Genomic DNA, 18,097 nt, shown 5'->3' on the forward strand with positions numbered 1-18,097 from the left:
GAAGTTTTAAAAAAAAAAAAGAAACAGCAAACATGCATCTCTTTATGGTCAGCGACAAGGATGTCACTCACTATTCATCCATTTTTGCCTGTTACAATATGGTTAGAATTTGAAATAAGCTCACAGTCATCACGAGGTCTAAGGTGGCCTGCTCAGTCTTTATTTAAGGGTTTAGCTGTTCTGGTAAATAAATGCACTGTAGATACCTGACCTTTGCACTGCAGACCATTTATTGCTGCCAATTAAGCACCAGTTTCACTGACTCTGAAGCTAGTTCTAGCACTTTTTCATTTATTTACTGTCAGCTTGATGATAGCAGCTGTTACATTTATCTGTGTCAGAATGTTAATAACAGCTTCCTCAAATTTTTTCCAAGCAGCCTACAGAAAGATTATATTGGCAAGTGGAAGCCTGGTAGGCAATCATTATTGGCTCCAGGTATTACACCGGCATGTTTCCAGGATGGGTGCATATTCACCACAGGACAGCTCAGTGAGGCAGGCAGGAGCAAGGTGCTTCGAGTACATAAACCTAATGAAGCTGATTTTTACTGCGTGGTGCTGTAACGTATTACATATTAACTTACAGGAATATGGCAAAACCAGTTTTACAAGAGCCATTAAAAAAGGTGCCTCATATACCATTCAAAGTCCCCATGTACTTTATATTGTGGAGAGTGTGAATTTCACATTTGTAGTGCATCATCTGCTGAAAAGCTTTGTACTTCTGTGGCCTGGGCATAAATTGTGGTGAGCTCCATGTGTGTACTGTGTTGTTGTCTCGATTTTGGCTGAGAGGGAGCAGAACCAGGATAGCTGACCTGAACTGGCCAAGGGGATATTTCATACCACAGAACGTCATGATCAGTGTATAAACTGGGTGGGAGGGAAGTTGGCTGGGGACTGCTGGTTACTGCCTGTGGATGGGCTGGGCATCAGTCAGCAGGTGGTGAGCACTGGTACTGTGCATCACTTCTTTCTCTTGGGTTTTATTCCTCTCTCCTTTCATTGCTATTGTTACATTTTACTTTGTTTCAGTTATTAACGTGTTCTTATCCCAACCCACAGGTTTTACCTCCTGATTCTCCATCCCACCAGGGCAGGGGCAGTGAGCAAGCCACTGTGTGGTACTGTTCCCAGCTGGGGTTAAACCACAACAGTTACAGATTTGCATTCAGTCATTGGTCTGATAAAGGATTGATTGCTTATAAATACATTGATTATGAAAGTATACAGTGACATAAGTTGGTGGCAATTCTTCTGGCAAATTACATGAAATAATGAGAATATGTTTTACTGGATGCAGAAATGCCTTAGAAGTGTGTTTGAAGGTACTCCCAAATGTTCAAACAATGGGACTAACAATATCCTTTCCCAAGGGTTGATAACTATCAAAATATTATTGCAGTAAAGATGACCTGTTACTTTGAGGACCATATTTGATTATGAGATGCTATCATCTTTTGGAAATTCAAAACTTCGTGGGGTTTGCTATATTTAATTTTATTGTTACAGTTACTTTCTAAATTTGGAAATAAAAAATTAAACTGTGATTCAATTTGTGACAAAAATTAAATTGAACTCAATCCTTCTTTATCTAGCATATCTTACATATTTTGTCTACGAAGCTCTATAAAACGAAATATTGTGATGTATTTACGTATAAATAATTCATAATGCAATCACATATTTTCAAGAACATATTTATTTGGAATGGTCTGACTATTTTGTTTTAAATAATTATGAATTCCATCTGCCTTTCCTTCTCTACAACATATTTGTATTGACCATAGATTTAAAAGTGAATAATAACATAAGAAGTAGGGGTACAGACATGCCTGTGTAAGGTATCATAGGATCCGTCTGAGCTTTACTGTCATGTTTCAGTTTTAACTTGCCCATTAACCAATCTGGGCATTTTCCAGGGGAGGACTAAGGCACTTGTGGGTGTTCAAGTAGGTAAGAGCAGGGGAATGGGAGACAATATTGGAAATAAAATAATCCTTGCTCCCCTTCTGTTATTCAAAATTGGAACTGAAGACACCTTGACTTGCAATGCAGGTTTAAAATTGCTTCAGAGGTGCTCAGTTTTTTCAGTCACTCGGATGTGGCTTGGAAACTGCTAACTGAGGACTGCTGCCTCTGCTCCTTTTGCCTGCCTTTGTCCAAGCAGTGTGTCCAGGCACACGTGTGGGCACTGCTCCAGCAGCCAGTCACTTAGCTTGATGTCCCTAGGAGACATTGCTCTGGTTCTCCAGGGCTGGACACTTTGCAGTGCACAAGGACTTGCCTTTAAAAGTCACCAAGCCAGAGCTTTATCAGAGGTTCTTCCATCATTTTTGTTGCTGCCAATCAGTATTCCCCAGTGCATGAGTAAGTACAAATAATGTAATCATATTGATGCAAGAATTAGTGTAGTTCTGAACAAAAGAATGAATAAAAATATCTATAAGGTGAGTAGGCTTGGTTACTGCTTTTCAGACAGATTTTTCTCCCTAACCAGGAAAACAAAGCCTTGAGAGTCCCAAACCAGTCTCCTGAAGCATCTTTCTCAAATAAGTAAAAACTGGGTGAAGACATTGTCTTCAACGTGTAGGATGCTGGTACTGTGATTTAGGTAGAGACCTCTGTAAAAGGTTGAGGTTTTCTGTACCGGCTACATTAGTGGCATGCTTATTGCTAACCTTTCAGTAAATATATTGGTATGAAATCCGTGATTATGTCATCTCTGTTAGATCTGTGAGGGTCACTGTTAACTCTGCAAAAGTAGGACGTCCTTCAGGTTTCTGAAAAGAAAAAGCAGTGGATAAACTTGTGTTAGCAGATTGGTAAATTACAATACCAGACTTCAGAAATTGGATATATGTACATATGAGACACCACTTTAAAATTACATTTCATTAGTACAGAAGAAAAAATTAAGTTTGTCATTTTAGAGAAAAAGAAAAATCTGTTACTCATGACACCAGCAGCATGAGCACAGGCACTTTTAAAAAATTCCTGAAATTTCTTTATTCTTATTTCAATTCTGGATCAGAATTCCTATGGAATTTCTCCATGTCGTAGGTCTGTGGAAAGCCCTACCTGTCAGGAAACCATGGTACTCAGGAATGTTTCCGTGTTCTTGAAAAAGGATCTTCACTGCTGTATAATTTGAAGTGCTACAGTTCAGTATGGAACAAACTCCTGTCTGGTGGCAGACAGAAATGGGAGCTTCTTCCCTATGATCTCTCTACTGACTGGCACCCCAGTGGACGTTTGCAGTAAGCAGGCAAGCTGGATGCAATTTAAATTTCCATCTCTTCTGCTTCTTTTTACCCAAGATTTAAAAATTTTATACAGAATTGTAAGGTGGAAGATAAAGGAGACAATGGTAGCAACAAGATTTCCCAGCTATTCACTGTGTATGCCTGCATATTTACATAAAAAAAATGCACACAAAGCTCTTCTGAAAGTATTTTTAACCTAAAAGAAAATATTCATTTTTTCTAGAGACTAGAGAAGGAGGGCCCTTAAGGGATTAATCAGATGGAGAAGGTGATGAAATCAGTGTTTTGTTACCAATATAAGAAGTAATAGGTGCTGGACAAATGGTAAAAGAACATGAAGTACTAAATCAGCTTGGAGAGGGTGAAAGGGGTGCAGCCTAGGAGCTGTACTGATGTACCGAGATTCTGGTATACATTTGAAAAAGAAGGATCAAAATCTACATTTAGTGAGCGTATCCACTTGGTATATGAATGTGTTGTCACTCAGAGCAGATCTAGAGACAGCTATGCGTGATGCAAAAGCATGAAAAAAGGTATCACATTTGACTCAGTAGAGAAACATGACAACAGTGGCAGATTCTAACCCAGGATGGTCTAGACCTATTGTACTGATAGTGTGTTCTATATTTCTTAGCTGCAACAGTCAAAAGAAGTAATAAAGTAATACCCCAGGGAAAAAAAAAAAGGAGAACAAACCTCATGCCAGCAGCTGTACATGACTTTGTACACAGGATGTGATGCCAAATGTGGTCGATAAAGTCGGTTACCCTGAGAAATCTCACGAACAACTTCACAATTTGACTTGGTTTCAAAAGGCATTCTGCCTTCTGTGAAAACTTCCCACATCAGTACACCTAGAAGTGAACCAAAACAGGTTTTGGGCAAAACAAAAGATGCCAAACCCACAAGCTAGGAGAATTAAAAACACTCCTGATTCTTCTGTGTATTGAAAAATGCATGAAAATACAGGCAGCCTGAGCTGAATGAAGGATGCAACACAAATAATGTTCAACTAAAATAATTCTGTTCTCTTTTAAGTCAGCTAAGGTGATGGTATATAAAACTCAGGTGAATATAGGTTTGGCTAATCAGAACTCATCAAAAATGCGCATTTCAGTCAAAATCTACTTTTTAGGTGCAGAACCTTCCAAAAGAAAAACCCATTTGTCCAATGTAAACAAACTTTGAAAAATGAGAAGGACTGAAGCTTAAGATAGGTAAAAAGTTACACTTTCCTAAGTCACACCAATAGTTTTAGGGAAGCGTGGTTGCACTTTCACCTAATCAACTCACCAAATGACCAGACGTCTGATTTGCTGCTATATTTTTTGAAATGAAAGACTTCGGGAGATGACCATTTGACTGGAAACTTGGCACCTGAAGAGCTGATATATTCATCGTCAATGACATACCTAAAGAATAAGAGGAATCCACATATATTTGAATGAGTGACATTTCCACAAATGGTTTAGAATTCCATAATAGTGTCAATTTGGAAACAATAAAATTATATCACTATTATAGTATTAAATGCACACAAAAAAAACCATACTGGAATCTAGGTACTTAAAGACATTTCTGTTTAAATTAATCATTTGGATTATTCATCAGAAATATGTCAGAATAAAATATTTTGATAATATCGTAAGACTGATAGGATGGTTATTATTGTCATCTTTTGGGTGCATATTATAAGACACACCACTTCACCATGGGCAGGAAAATCAGCAGCAATAAATAATTAGTCTTTTTTTTTTTTTTTTTTTTTAAGGATCCACATTTTCAACCACTTGTTCTACCCAAGTGACTCTTGCTGTCCATCTTCACAGATGCCATATCAGGGACATTGTTACCAAAGCAACACACAAAGAAACGTTCATCACATTTGAGGCAACAGTTCTTGTAGGTGCACTAAAGTAATTGTTTTTGCCCAAGCTTATAGGAGATGACCTCCCAGATAAAATGAAATTATGTACCTAATGCAGGCATTTATAAGGCAGCGTTTTAAATGGTTACTAGGCTTACGAACATACGAACTCTGGGCACATTTTCTAAGCATTAATTTTCCTGAGCAGATCACAGCTGTGCAGTACACATTTATTCTCAGGGAAAGCATAAAGGTAATTTTTAAAGCACCTTTTAAAGGAGATCACATTGAAATAAATAATCTCTTTGCCTCACTTTCTCCTTCCTGTGCAAGCACAGAAACATGGGAGGCTATTGAATAAGGAACATATGAAATAGCAGTACAAAATAATTTTTAGCAGCCATTGTGTGAGCTCTGAATAATTAGGTTGTGTTCCCACCACTTCTTCACAGCCTCCCCAGGAGAGTGAGTCCTCGAGCCATACCACTGATCTCCCCTTTGTGGCCACAGTGAGCCATTCAGTCCATTGTCCTTATTCTGGACCCTGACAGCCACCTTGGTCTTGCTGTGTTTTCTGATTCAGTTGGAAAACTCCAGAGCCCTGATACTGACCCTGCCCTTTTGGGGAGCACTACAACCATTATACAGGATAGCCCTATGAAAAACAACTCCTTCTAGGGTGTTGTAAGCCTGAGGTTAGAAATAGGAGGCAAAACCAAAGGAGCATGGCTGTGCTGATCTAACAATTTGCAACCGCAAGGTAAATGTCACCACAGCCTTCTGTTCAGAGCCACTGACTGTCTTTAAAGCTCATCTGCCTCCTAAGCAAGCTGATTCAGTCTGCTAACCCATGGAAAAAACAACCAGTAAGACCCAAATGTGAAGAGCTTTGTGCTGGGGTTGCAAGAGGAAGGAGGAAAGAAGACATCCCCTTTGGGTAGCATTCAGTCATTTGGTCACCTCAGCTGCATCCTCTGAGGAAATTCAGTGAGGCTAGAGCTACATTTCTCAGGCTGGTGCTTGTCAGAGTTGAGAGTGCTCTCTTTCTCCACTTTGGCTGGTTCTATCACTAAGCAGAAAAACCACTTCCCTTCTAGAGCAGCATGTGTCACACTTCCTGCCCTCTGGTCCTCCCTGCATCCTGCCTCACCTCCTCAGCTACCGCTGCCTCGAGATGTCAGCACCAGCTCCCAGTTCTGCCCTTAATGACTTTCTGACCTCCATCCTGCTCAGGAAAGTTAGGGAACTTCTTTCTCCAAGCTTGTGGCTGCTCGGTGCACTCTGGGCATCTTTCTGTCTTAAACACCTCTGAAGTTTACCTGGTATTTTGTTTACCTATCCTGCACTCACCAAGAGCAAGAAGAGGACACGACATCCAGTTCATGGTACAGTGGTTAAACAACATTACAATTTTCATCAGCACTCCAAAATTACCCACAGTGGGATTCCCCAAACCAGTGAAGCAAGCAGTGAGGTTAACTAAAGATCTCTGTGTGAGAATAGGTGCTCACAAAACCTTTGTCAGTGGCCTCCTACCTTGCCATGCCAAAGTCAGATACTTTAACGACATGCTCCACATTGACTAAACAGTTTCTTGCAGCCTGGGGAAAATGAGAGAAACATATCTGAAATCTGTTCTAAAGAATTTTAAGAGAAATAAAGAAGCTGATAATATTTCCTCCAGCTCATACTATTTATATCTGAAAGGAGATTCATGTATTGGTCAAAAATATTAGTGAAATTTTGTCTCTGAGTCAGTGAACATATTTCACTACTGTGTAGTTACACATACGTAGCACATAGCAACTTAAATGCTTGTAGTATGAGTTGCAATATGTTTACGTATTCTTGAACAGTGAAAGAATTTTAGGCTGCAGAGTCTAATGATCCAACAGATATTTTCCTGAACATCAACATTGGGAAAATTAGTGTAAATTTTAAAATTTGTTTTGTGATGTTTTCATTACAGATATTAGGAACCTCCTGGTAATTTTCAAGATTTTATATTTCTTCATGCAGCTAGGTAGGAGAGGAGGAAGATTTCCTCTCTACATCCAAATGTGAGCATTGAAAAATTATCAAGGAGTAAAGAAACAAAATCCTCTCCTCTAATTCCCTGCCTATGGGCAGAAAAGCCACTCATATACCTCAGCATCAACGTATGGCATTTGGGAGCCAAAAAAATACAGATAGAAAAATATTTCAATTTTTAAAATTCTCATTGCTGTTGACCTTTTGTAATGCTGTGATTTTTTTTTTTTTTTTTTTTTTTTTTTTTTTTTTTTTTTTTTAATACTTGATTTTGGTTGTGTTGTAATCACTTCTGTATTGAGATATCTTAATGCCAGATAGTTCCATGTCAATATCGTAATTTTCTCTGGCACCTCAAGGGGTTTTTCCAATGGAAAAACTTCTCTCCAGTATTTTTTTGAGCTGTCCATGGGCAAAATAACAGCTGAAAATTTGGGGTTGCCTTATTAGATCCTGTAGGGCTGAAGTCGTATAGGATATATAGTGTCCCATAAATGCAACAGCACATTCTTTGCTGCAAATATTTATAAAGAACCTCAGAAAACCTATTGTACTTACTAAATCACGGTGAATAAAGTTATTTCTTTCCAGATATTCCATCCCTTCACAAACATCCTGGCACATGCTCAGGAGAACATCTCTGCTGAGTTTCCCCCGCCTTTGCCGAAGGTAATTGAGCAGGCAACCATTTGCCATGAATTCAGTCACAACACAGAGAGGTTTGTGATGTGTGCACACTCCATACAGCTGGACCAGCTTTGGGTGGGAGAGTTTCCTGTTTTAAATCACACTTTAGACAGGTTAATATTTGTTCTTGGCAGGTAAGCAAACTTCTGCTTCTCATGATGGTTTTGAAAAATACTTTCACTACTTGGTAAACAGTGTCCTATTCAGCCATCTTAAGGGTTCTCGCAATATTTAGCACTTTTATCTCTACAATTTCCTCAAAAAAGTTCATTTTGTGAACACGTAAGTGTTCATCAGTTATATAAATGCAGTGAATGCAAAGATTTGGTGGATGCAAAACAGAAAGGTCTAGTTACACTTGGCTTGCAGGCAGGGGCCTTGACCCTGCAAGGGTTCTTCTCTTCTGTGCTTTGCCAAGACCTCATTTGCAAAATTTGCAGATATGGTAACATGGTTTCTCAAAAGCTTTACTTAGACAGAAGATCTGCCGGTGTTCCTAGAGACACTGAGTTAGGGATTAAAGAATTGTTGTAGGAGCACATTTACATTTTCCCAGAACATTTATTCCCCATTGAGCTCCATAGTACAAAACAAGGGACACTCTAAAGAAAGAGTCTGAGCATAGAAAGCATCTGCAACACCTTGGTTCTGACCTTTACGTCAGCCTTTCTGTCCCACACATCCGCCATTCCCATCAAACTGCTTTGTCTGTTTGTTTGAAATGGAATTAGGTTGTATTTATTTCTTGGTAAACGGACAGAATAGTTTTTGTGCTTACATCATCAGTTTGGCCTCCTCCATGAAATCATCCTCAGACATTGCACCTTCATTGATTGTTTTGATGGCAACCTTGGTAGTCTCTTTCCATTTACCAAGATAAACAACTCCAAACTGTCCGCGCCCAAGTTCTTTCAGGAACAGCAGTTCAGATGGGTTTAATCCCCAGTCCTCTGTAAAAGCAACCCAAGATGTCAGGAGAGTCAGGCCAGCTTTCCTGAGCCATGCATCACACTTGCTCATCAGCTACACCATGAATTTTAAATATCTGAAAATTTTCATTGGCTCATACATGTTTAAATAATAAATGCTATTTTACAACTTAAAGAATGTGATTAGTGATTTTGCTTAATGTAGGAATGTCTGAGGCTTGAAGATAAGGCAAGTGTTTAGCTTTGATTACACATGAGAACTTTCTTGGCACTATATGTGATATGTGATGTTTTTACCTCCAAACCAGTTCCAGATGGATAATATAACGACTGAAATAGTCACTGGCTAGCTTTATTGCAATAACTACAATAGTTCTACCCTTCAGAAATATTAAGCCTTGAGATTCATGGGAACATGAAAGATACTCAGTTTTGGAGGTTCCTATTATCCACTAGCTGGTATGAAATTCCTGATCTATATACACTGGCATTTATTTCTTGTTTTAATACCACATAAGATTCCATTCTTATTTCTAAAATCTGCAGAACTGACAAAGAAAATCTTCTCCATAAATAGCATTAATTTCAGGTTTCAATTTTGGTTTCCTTAGCATTTACGTAAATCAAATAGCCTTTCAAAAGCTATTAACAGTCTATTTGAGGCTTATGTTTGCTTAGAAAAGTCCAAATAGCTCTGAGTGCACTGGTGGTTGTAACAGAAGCACAACAGTCACTGCACAGAAGCTGCTGAGTCAGGTGTCTCATTTGGTACTTGCACCTTACATTGTTGATGTGTTTATTATTACCAAGGAATTTCACAGATACAATATTATTAGCTGGGTGAATATGAGCTAAATTCTTGCCTAGGCAGATAGTAAATCTCCTTCAAAAGAAGATAAAAAATTTACCATAACTCAATCCTGCATCTTCTGGTGAAGTACATCCATCCGATCTGACTGGATGCCTGAGACGTGTGATAAGACCTGTAGGGGAGAAAGCCACAATATTCTGCTGACCAATTACTTTATTTTAAAATACGCTATATCATACCTCTTCTCAAACAAAAATAATTGGAAACTGATGTAAATTTCTTATTTCTTGAAGTTACTTTTGCCTAAAGTTTGCTCAGATAAAACACTACAGTGAGAAGAAATGGAGAAAGACAATTTAATAGGGCCCTGACTACAAAAGTATTTCTGCTTTCATAAAGCCATTGGTAATACTCTTGCTTTTTTTTACCATGACAGTGATCTTAAATGTGTTCTAAAAGACTGTATCACCAACCTAAGCAGTGTCTACCAGCATGACTTCCCAGGTTTGAAATATTTTTGTGTCTGTTATTTATTTTCTTTGCAACCAGAAGCCAACAGTACTAGAGAATACATCCTTCACCAAGGACTCCCTGAGTTCATTGATTCTTCCCACTATTACTTTTAGTGCCATTTCTGCTACAAGTGCTACCTTCAATTATCCTCCATCCAGCAAAATACTCTGCCCGTTCCCATATCTTCCTCTCTAGTGTAAGGGTTCTCTGTGTGTTTTCTCATATTCACTCATTCAGAGTAAAACCGTTTTATATCTCTGTGTGTTTTCTCATATTCACTCCTTCAGAGTAAAACCGTTTTATATTTTATTAAAATGACAGGCAGAACCAAGGTGAAGGATATTTTTCATGCCCAAAATCGTAAAAATCTGCCATCTGCCAACAGTTAGAGGTGTCTAACCCTGGTAAGCTGAAAGCCAGTGTTAGAGAGTCCTTATGCTCCCCAATTCTGCCCTTGATAGTCTGTGGTATGGATTGTTTGTTTGTTTGTTTCAAAACCAGTAGAATGCTGCCTGTTGATGCACAGCATAGCTTCTGCTTTTATTAGATTGAATGTACGCATGTCCTTCTAGACAAAGAAAGAATTATGATCAAATTTCACCCATATCCCATTCAGTCCAATGTGAACCATGAGAATACAGAGCAGGCTTTTATCTTTGCAAAAACTCATTTAATACATGTAAACGAGTTTGGTAATTTCACTTCCCCCATGGTATTATATGCACATGACAGCTATGACTTTGGCAGAAAGAATCACGGCATATTTGAATTCATTAACAATGGAAACACATGTGTGTCTTTTGATAAGGAAAGTATTAGAAAAAGATGTAAAACTCAGCTCACATGCATTACCTGCAGCATTGTGTTGATGATACTCAATGAGTTCAGGGACGGATGAAAAGAGATAGTTTTCTGCTACATAATATTGTCCCAAGGGATTTTGTTTAATTTGATAATGTAGAATATCTCCATTATGACTTCTGAAATCAACAAAGCAGTATAATTTTCAGTAAAAATAATTTCTACTATGAATCTGCTTAAATTTCACTATGAAAACATAGAAATATCTGAAAACTTGGGACACAGTTCTCAATTAAAATGGCTGGGTGAAACTGGGACGGTTTCAGGAGAGAAGATAAAAGATTCCTTGAATGGCTGTTTCTCACAGCTCTGGGAAATAATTGCACAATGTCTTTTGTTGCCCAAGTATTTTTTACCCCTGTATCATTGCATTCACAAGAAATAGCCGTAGTGTTTAAGAAGTGTTCCTCCTAATTTAGCATTTATTTGGATATAATCTCTTAAAATTAAAACATTACCAATTACCTGCATTTTCTCCCAAAAACTTAAACACATGTTTATGTATAGCATGAGATTAAATTTTCTGTGCTACTTCTTCAAAGGGTCTTCATTGTAGCTTTTATTTGTTCACTGTAGCTTTGCCTTTCCGTATTTCTTCACATTATCTGTCTTTCATGCTTTCTGTTTATTTTGCTGCCCATCTATCCCTGCTTTTTGTGACACTCAAAATTAGGCAGTTAAATTTGCATTTCAGGCTGTTGGTTGCTGAAGGCTAGTGCTCTAAATTGTGGACACATGGTCACAACAAGCAGAGATCAGAATAGAGAGACATTATACAGTCTGCATTACTGAGTGATTGTCAGAAACACTACTGAGCCTACAGCAATTGTCCCCAGCACAGGGATGGTGGGGATGTCTCTGAGGAGGGAATGGAGGGGGAGAGGAAGAGGGTGGTGGTAACAGCAATGCCTTTGCTGCTGTCACCTCTGGCTTGCTCTAAGAGGGAGGGAGGGAAGGGAAGCAGACACAGTTGATCGGTTGCTACAGGGGGATGTAGGAGAGTTGATGAAGAGGATGTAAGACAGCTTGAACTAGGTTAAGTCAGTGCTGTAGGTGATTGCTACTGGTATGGGTAACTGTGAGTCCTGAGGCTGCTGTCCAGCAAAAGTAAGACTGCACAGTAAGCATGAGGTGATTTTAGGAGACAAACAGGCGAAATTTGAGGACTGCAGAATCTGGGATGGATTTACAGTGTACAGAGCCTGTGAAGAAAGGAAACAATTTGGTGCAGTGGCCAAAGGCTGTGACATGTTTTCCAGAGCAGATAATTTGAGAATTTCAATGAGTGCAGGTAATCTTGTCTTGCCAGGACATTTGCACACTGACATCCATTGCCCACCATCACCTTTACTGCACACAGTGTGATTAACTCTGCATGAACAGCATCCCAGTGGTTCCCTGCTCTTGTGCACTGCATGTCCAACCTACCCAATTATTCTGAGGACTTTGGAGGAAGATTTTCCACCACCTAATTCAAACCCTGACCATTCAGAGGAACTCACCCCTTAGCCCGCGAATACATGGACAGAGTAAGAAGACCCTGTTGGCTTGAATCTCTGACAAGAAATGCACCTTCTTTGGGCTGAAAAGAAATCCAAGTAGAGTTATTTTATGCTTTTGAGCTTCAATAATGCTCCCTTGAGACTTGCAGCAATTACCAAATTCTGTACAATACCTATGACTGTTTGGGAGGAAGATAAAGAAGTGGAGAACAGGAATGGATAGTCAGGTACAGGGCAAGAGAAAAATAATAAGTGCCAGGCAACATCTTAGAGTTGTGTAAGTACTTCAGTTAAGTACTTTAAGTACTTAGACATGTCTAAGTAATTTGTCTGAATTATACTCTTCAATGTGAAGTAGTGAAAGTGCTTTGATTTATTTAAAAGATCAAGTTGTACAAATCACTAGGAGAAAAATCCAGTTAAAACAATTCTGTCTGAGATGTTCTTCCTTGGTCTTTCTTGTCCAAGGCCTGAGATAGTCCTTGGGCAAAGACCCAACGAGTTTGAGTGAGTTACGTGCTTTGGTAACTGGCAGGGGATAGAATGCAATACGGATTTTTTGCTCTGTATTTAAGGAAGACACAGAAGTTTGCTAAATTCTATTAAGCTCACTAACGAGGTTACTACATGAATTTCAGTCTTTAGTCAGTCTTCAATGTCCAATGCAACAGACAAGCACAGTAAGCCATGGGAGTTGATTTATCTGGCTTGGAAAATCTACATAGAATTTCCTGGGGCTACACCTTAAAGTTTTGTGAAGTCTGGATAGTCTGCACTTTACACTTACACAAGAAAGTCTTTTTATTTTAAGGTACTTTCTCTCTTACAGCATACCAAACAGATTTTGATTTGACTGTGATAATGCTCTTGATGCCTCTACTGATAGATATTTTTCAGTACTGTTAGCTCTGTGTGCAAGCTGAGTTACCTTCTGGCGCAAAAGAAGTTCTGCCTGACTTCTGTTTATGTTTCTGCAGTACCACCTGGAAGAAGGAGATAACCCATCCTTAAATTCAGCCAGTAAAAATGAATTTTTGCTTTGTTTCACAGTTTCATAGTTGCATTATTCCAAGTAAAAAAAAAAGTGATTAGAACTATTATTGTATATGAACATGCCTTAATCTGGAATGATTTTATTAGACCCTTTTTTTTTAGAACTTTTTGGCCCCAATTTTCTGTGACTAAATATTAGCTCAAATAAAAGAAAACCCAGGAAAGAGTTATGCCAGACTGTGATGAAATTTATAGTCCTGGATGATGTGTCAAACCTTTCTTCTCTACAAATTTTCAGAATTTTTATCTTCTGTTCAGTAATTTAAATTTGTAGTAATTGCAATTAGCTACATGATCACAACAGACAAAGATGAAACTACAGAAACATTATTCATTGAGTCTACAGAAACAGGAAAATCTGTGTTCTGACAGTCTGATTCATGCAAATGAATGTTAATTCACTTTAAGAGTAATATTTTGTAACAAAAAAAGAAAAAGCTTTTGATAAGCATGTTCATGTTTAATGAAAATTTGAAGAAACAAGCATTAAAATGTATCTCTGCATTCCATTTTTAAAAATGGAAGGCACAATTATAATTTTTAAAGGTACTTACTTGTATGCTTCTAAATTGCTTTTCCTGTTCTCAGTAACATAGTTGCTGGGAATCAGACCTTCATTCCTGAAAAAACGTATTGGGGATAATATTATAGTATGGTGTAAAATATTAGTAGGATTAAGATATACATCATCCTGTGTTGAATTACAAAGATTCCTTATACTAGGGGCTATGTTGCTAGATACTGAATTCCAGCATTAGAACTGAATAAAAGTTTGAGTCCTTTCATCCCAGGTACAACCTTTTTGTCCCATGACTTTCGAAGGCCACTCAAATGAAAAAGCCAGATTGTATAGGCTGAGATTTAGAAAAAATATATATTTTTCTTTTGAATCAGAAGCCACCATCTTTATTTCTGGCCTATACAAAGCTTCTATATGACGAAATACAAAGTGTGTTCTTGCTTGTATATCCAAAATAGCTGTCAGCTCTCACATTTCCTGGAAACATGAATTGAGAAAAAGCATTTAAAATATTTAAAGGAGAAATCTGAAGGGAAAGGAGATGGTTATAACGTAACATACAACCATTCCCTACATCAGAATACAGGATACACTGAAGAAAATGCAAAGGAGAAAGGGGAACAACACAAAACAAGCACAAGTGTCAAAAGCATCCTAACTGAAGTTATCTAATTCTCTAAAGTAACCAGCTATTTTGGGTAAGAGGTTTTGTATCAGGTATGTCTTCATAATTTCTATGGTTTCATGAAGTTTTTACACATACACGCTCCATTGTAAAGCATTTGAAATACAGAAAGCTGGATTGGCACATGGCTCAGAGCCCAGTGATTCACATGGTCTTCGAACACCCTTATCTCGCTCTGGAAATTACTGAGTGTGGGGCTGAACTCTGAATTCCCAACAAATTCTAGATTCCCTGTCAATTTCTGGGGTGCCAAACCCTACTGAAAGTCTTCCCAGTCAATCTGTGTGCCTCATATGTAGTTGTACACTTTCAAGCCTGCTCCTAAAGAGTCTCACAAGTCTCATTCTATTTGCCCACTTCTGCACAGGTTGCTTTAGGCTTTTTTCTTTCTGTGCAGGGAGTTTGAAAGAGATGCCCTCCCTCTTACCCATGTCGGTCTCTTGCTTTCCACCAGAGGGGATCATACTGTTCGAGGATAATGTATTCTTCTGACTTCTTGAGAGATAAATCTAAAGGCCCTCTAGCAAAGAAGTCATAGAGTGCAATAACTCTGGGTCTCTTGGTGTAGTCTTCGAAGGCCTCGGCAGGCAGAGGAGGTAACGGCTTGTTCTTAAATTGCAATTGTCTCTTGCGCTGGTGAAAAATAAAATATTTTTCAGAACTAGTCATTTCTCTCTACTATAGCTTGCTTAGTTCTCTTTACTCTGTAATTTTTGTGCAACAAAGGACTTTATATGCTCAAGAGCTAGTTACTCCCCTGCTTATTCGGGTACCTAGCCACTGTCAAATCAATTCTCTCTTTTCACCTGCCAAAAAGTTACTTACCCTGCACTTCCAAATAGATTCATAGGAAATGTCTGGTTGTGAGGCAGTGTACTTGGTCACCAGGACAGTGTCAGGGTCCAGGTTCACTTTTGTTCTCATTTCTCTGATTTTAGAAAACATAAAGCATTTGTGTGAATGTGTAATAAATATCCCCATAAAAATATCCATGGCTGTGCATGCCTTCCTTCATTAGGGATATGCAGAGTACAGTGTCTTTAAACTTCTACATATTTGCTCTTCTACTGCAAATAGAGGGATTTTAAGAAGTCCTTTGTGTGTAGCTATTTAATTACTGAAAAGCGTAAACATTTCACATACCTTTCTTGCACTGTGCAGCAGCAGCAGCAGAAAACAGACTGGATGGTGTGATCTGTGAACAAAAAACATTTTCTATATTTGCGGTGTTCCTGTTTGCTTGTTCACAAAACTTACAGAATTGAGGACTACCATATGTGCTTAGAGCCACTGTTAGCTCTATCTTGCTGTAAGATATCTAGCAAATCATTACAGCTGAATTTGCAGCCGCCAAAACCAGCAGAGCTTACCTACCACAGTCTCCCTTATAATGTTTTGGCAATTATGAGGCCATATGTATGCGCTAAATCAGCTCACTAAATCAGCAAAAAGAAATAATAAAAAAGAGACATTGTCAGCCAAATTCATACTGATTTTCCTGATTACACCACCCTGCACAAGTCCACCTGGTGCAATGAGGGGGATGAGAATCTTGTCAGAGACAGGAGGTAGAAAACTTCAGCACTGCCCCCTTCAGCACTGACATAATTTTTAGATTATTCAAGCCAAATACAAAACGACGCTTGCCCGACAAGCTTTTCTTTATTTTGAAGCTCATTAAAGGAGCTGCACTATATTAACTCCTTCAAATTAATACTGATTTTACTGTTTCTGTTGCAACCATTAATATAACAAATGCACCAGCCCAGGCTTAAAGTGCAGAGAGAATATGCACTTTACACTTGCATGTCAAGGAGCTGATAATCCTTGTTTATAAAATTGTTTATAAAATCCAAAATACATTGGATGCATCATCGCAGACATCAAAAATTTAGAGAGAAAATAATCCAATATATCTTGTACGTGCAGCAGAGAGGATGTGATATTAAATAGCTTGGGTGGCATTAGGAAGATTTGAATGAGGTAAATAAATGATTGACACTTGGTCCACTCCCACCCAGGCTGAGACCTGCTTTCCCCAGTTTGTGTTCCCAGAGCAGTTTGAGCCAAGCTGCAGCAGTTATGATCCCGTAGTCTTTCCACCTGCGCCTCATCTCAAACTGAGCAAGACATGTTCAGGATGCTAAAAGGGCAGGTAATCCCTTTTTGCTGAGTCAGCTCCCTGAAGTGTCTCACCTTCATGCATCACCACTGGGCAGGTGGGAGGGCAGCAGCACCTGCAGGACAGGCTCAGCTTCTCAGGTGCCATGCACAGTCTTTAAAGAAGCATGAGAGTCAGGGATGGAGAGACAAGGTTCCCTTCATATTCAGCTGCACTAACAGAAAATAAACCTTACATCCCACTAGAGTATGTCCTATTTTTCTCTGCCACAGAGGTCATAGTTTGTAAAGAGGCCTCAGATTTGTATTTGAAATCAATTTCCCAAGATCTCTGGATTTTGCTACTTTGTGTTTCATATGATAGTTCTTTGTGCAGTCCCACCAGTTCCATATTTGCTTTTCCCTCATGGCACTTTTGTATTGTCAATCCTAATGACCTAATCCAGCCTGGAATAAATAGGATGTTCCTTCTGGTCTCCTGTGAGACATTTTGCCATTGCCTATTACCAACTGAAAGCCAAATGTGCTGAGAGTATGAATCCTAGCATTCAAAACTACATCATGAAAGTGTAATTATTTTCCCTATGAAGGTACATAACATAGCAAATCTTGTGTTAATAAAAGAAGCGAGTATGTTGGATGCCAGAATGATAAGACCAAACTGAGTTCTTAGTTGGAAGAGCCTCATCTCATGAGTGGTTTAGATTGTCTTGAAAGTTATGGTGAAGCTTCCCTTAGACTGTTGAATCCTGTGAAGAATCTATTGTGTGGGAAACTGATGAGCCAACAGTAATCAGAAGACACCATCCATTGTTTGATAAAAGTTTCCAGTGACAGCTGTGAAAAATACAGCAATTAAAAATACCCAAGCCAGCTGACAGCAACAATTCTCTTCAAAGAAGCCAGGCTAAAAAGACACGGCCAATGAAGTTTATTTGCTGAGTAATTGTCTGGTGTACATTGAATTGTCCCTTGGTCCTTTAAAACTGCCTCATAAACAGTGAACACTGTGGGTGAAAAAATGCTTGGGTTTCTTTTATTTCAGCCAGTGACATGAGGTTTAATCAAGTATGTCATTATTTGTAAATAAGAACATGATATTTGAAATGCTTCTTCTCATTGAGTCATATAGTCTAATTAAATACATTATTTCTCATCAGTTTATTTGCTCTCCATAGAAAGCATTTACAAGAAATAGTTAGAAGCAGCAACTGCAGACTTCTATGTAACACTAGAATAATCTTCCAGT

The 18,097-nt window shown here is 38.6% G+C and overlaps 1 protein-coding gene across 1 annotated transcript; it reads right to left on the minus strand.

Moving 5' to 3' along the window:
- Positions 1-2,716: 2,716 nt before the first annotated feature.
- LOC120752737 (tyrosine-protein kinase TXK-like) lies at positions 2,717-17,239 on the minus strand. Its single transcript, XM_040064260.1, has 15 exons — positions 17,085-17,239; positions 15,871-15,966; positions 15,553-15,655; positions 15,155-15,360; positions 14,077-14,142; positions 13,398-13,452; positions 12,470-12,549; positions 10,959-11,086; positions 9,691-9,765; positions 8,632-8,803; positions 7,725-7,941; positions 6,672-6,736; positions 4,562-4,680; positions 3,965-4,122; positions 2,717-2,785 (listed from the first exon to the last, which is right to left on the minus strand). The coding sequence occupies exons 1-15, from the start codon at positions 17,237-17,239 to the stop codon at positions 2,717-2,719; spliced, it is 1,764 nt and encodes a 587-aa protein (XP_039920194.1).
- Positions 17,240-18,097: the final 858 nt, after the last annotated feature.

The sequence above is a fragment of the Hirundo rustica genome, chromosome 5, assembly GCF_015227805.2.
Source record: "Hirundo rustica isolate bHirRus1 chromosome 5, bHirRus1.pri.v3, whole genome shotgun sequence".
Classification (NCBI taxonomy): Eukaryota; Metazoa; Chordata; class Aves; order Passeriformes; family Hirundinidae; genus Hirundo; species Hirundo rustica.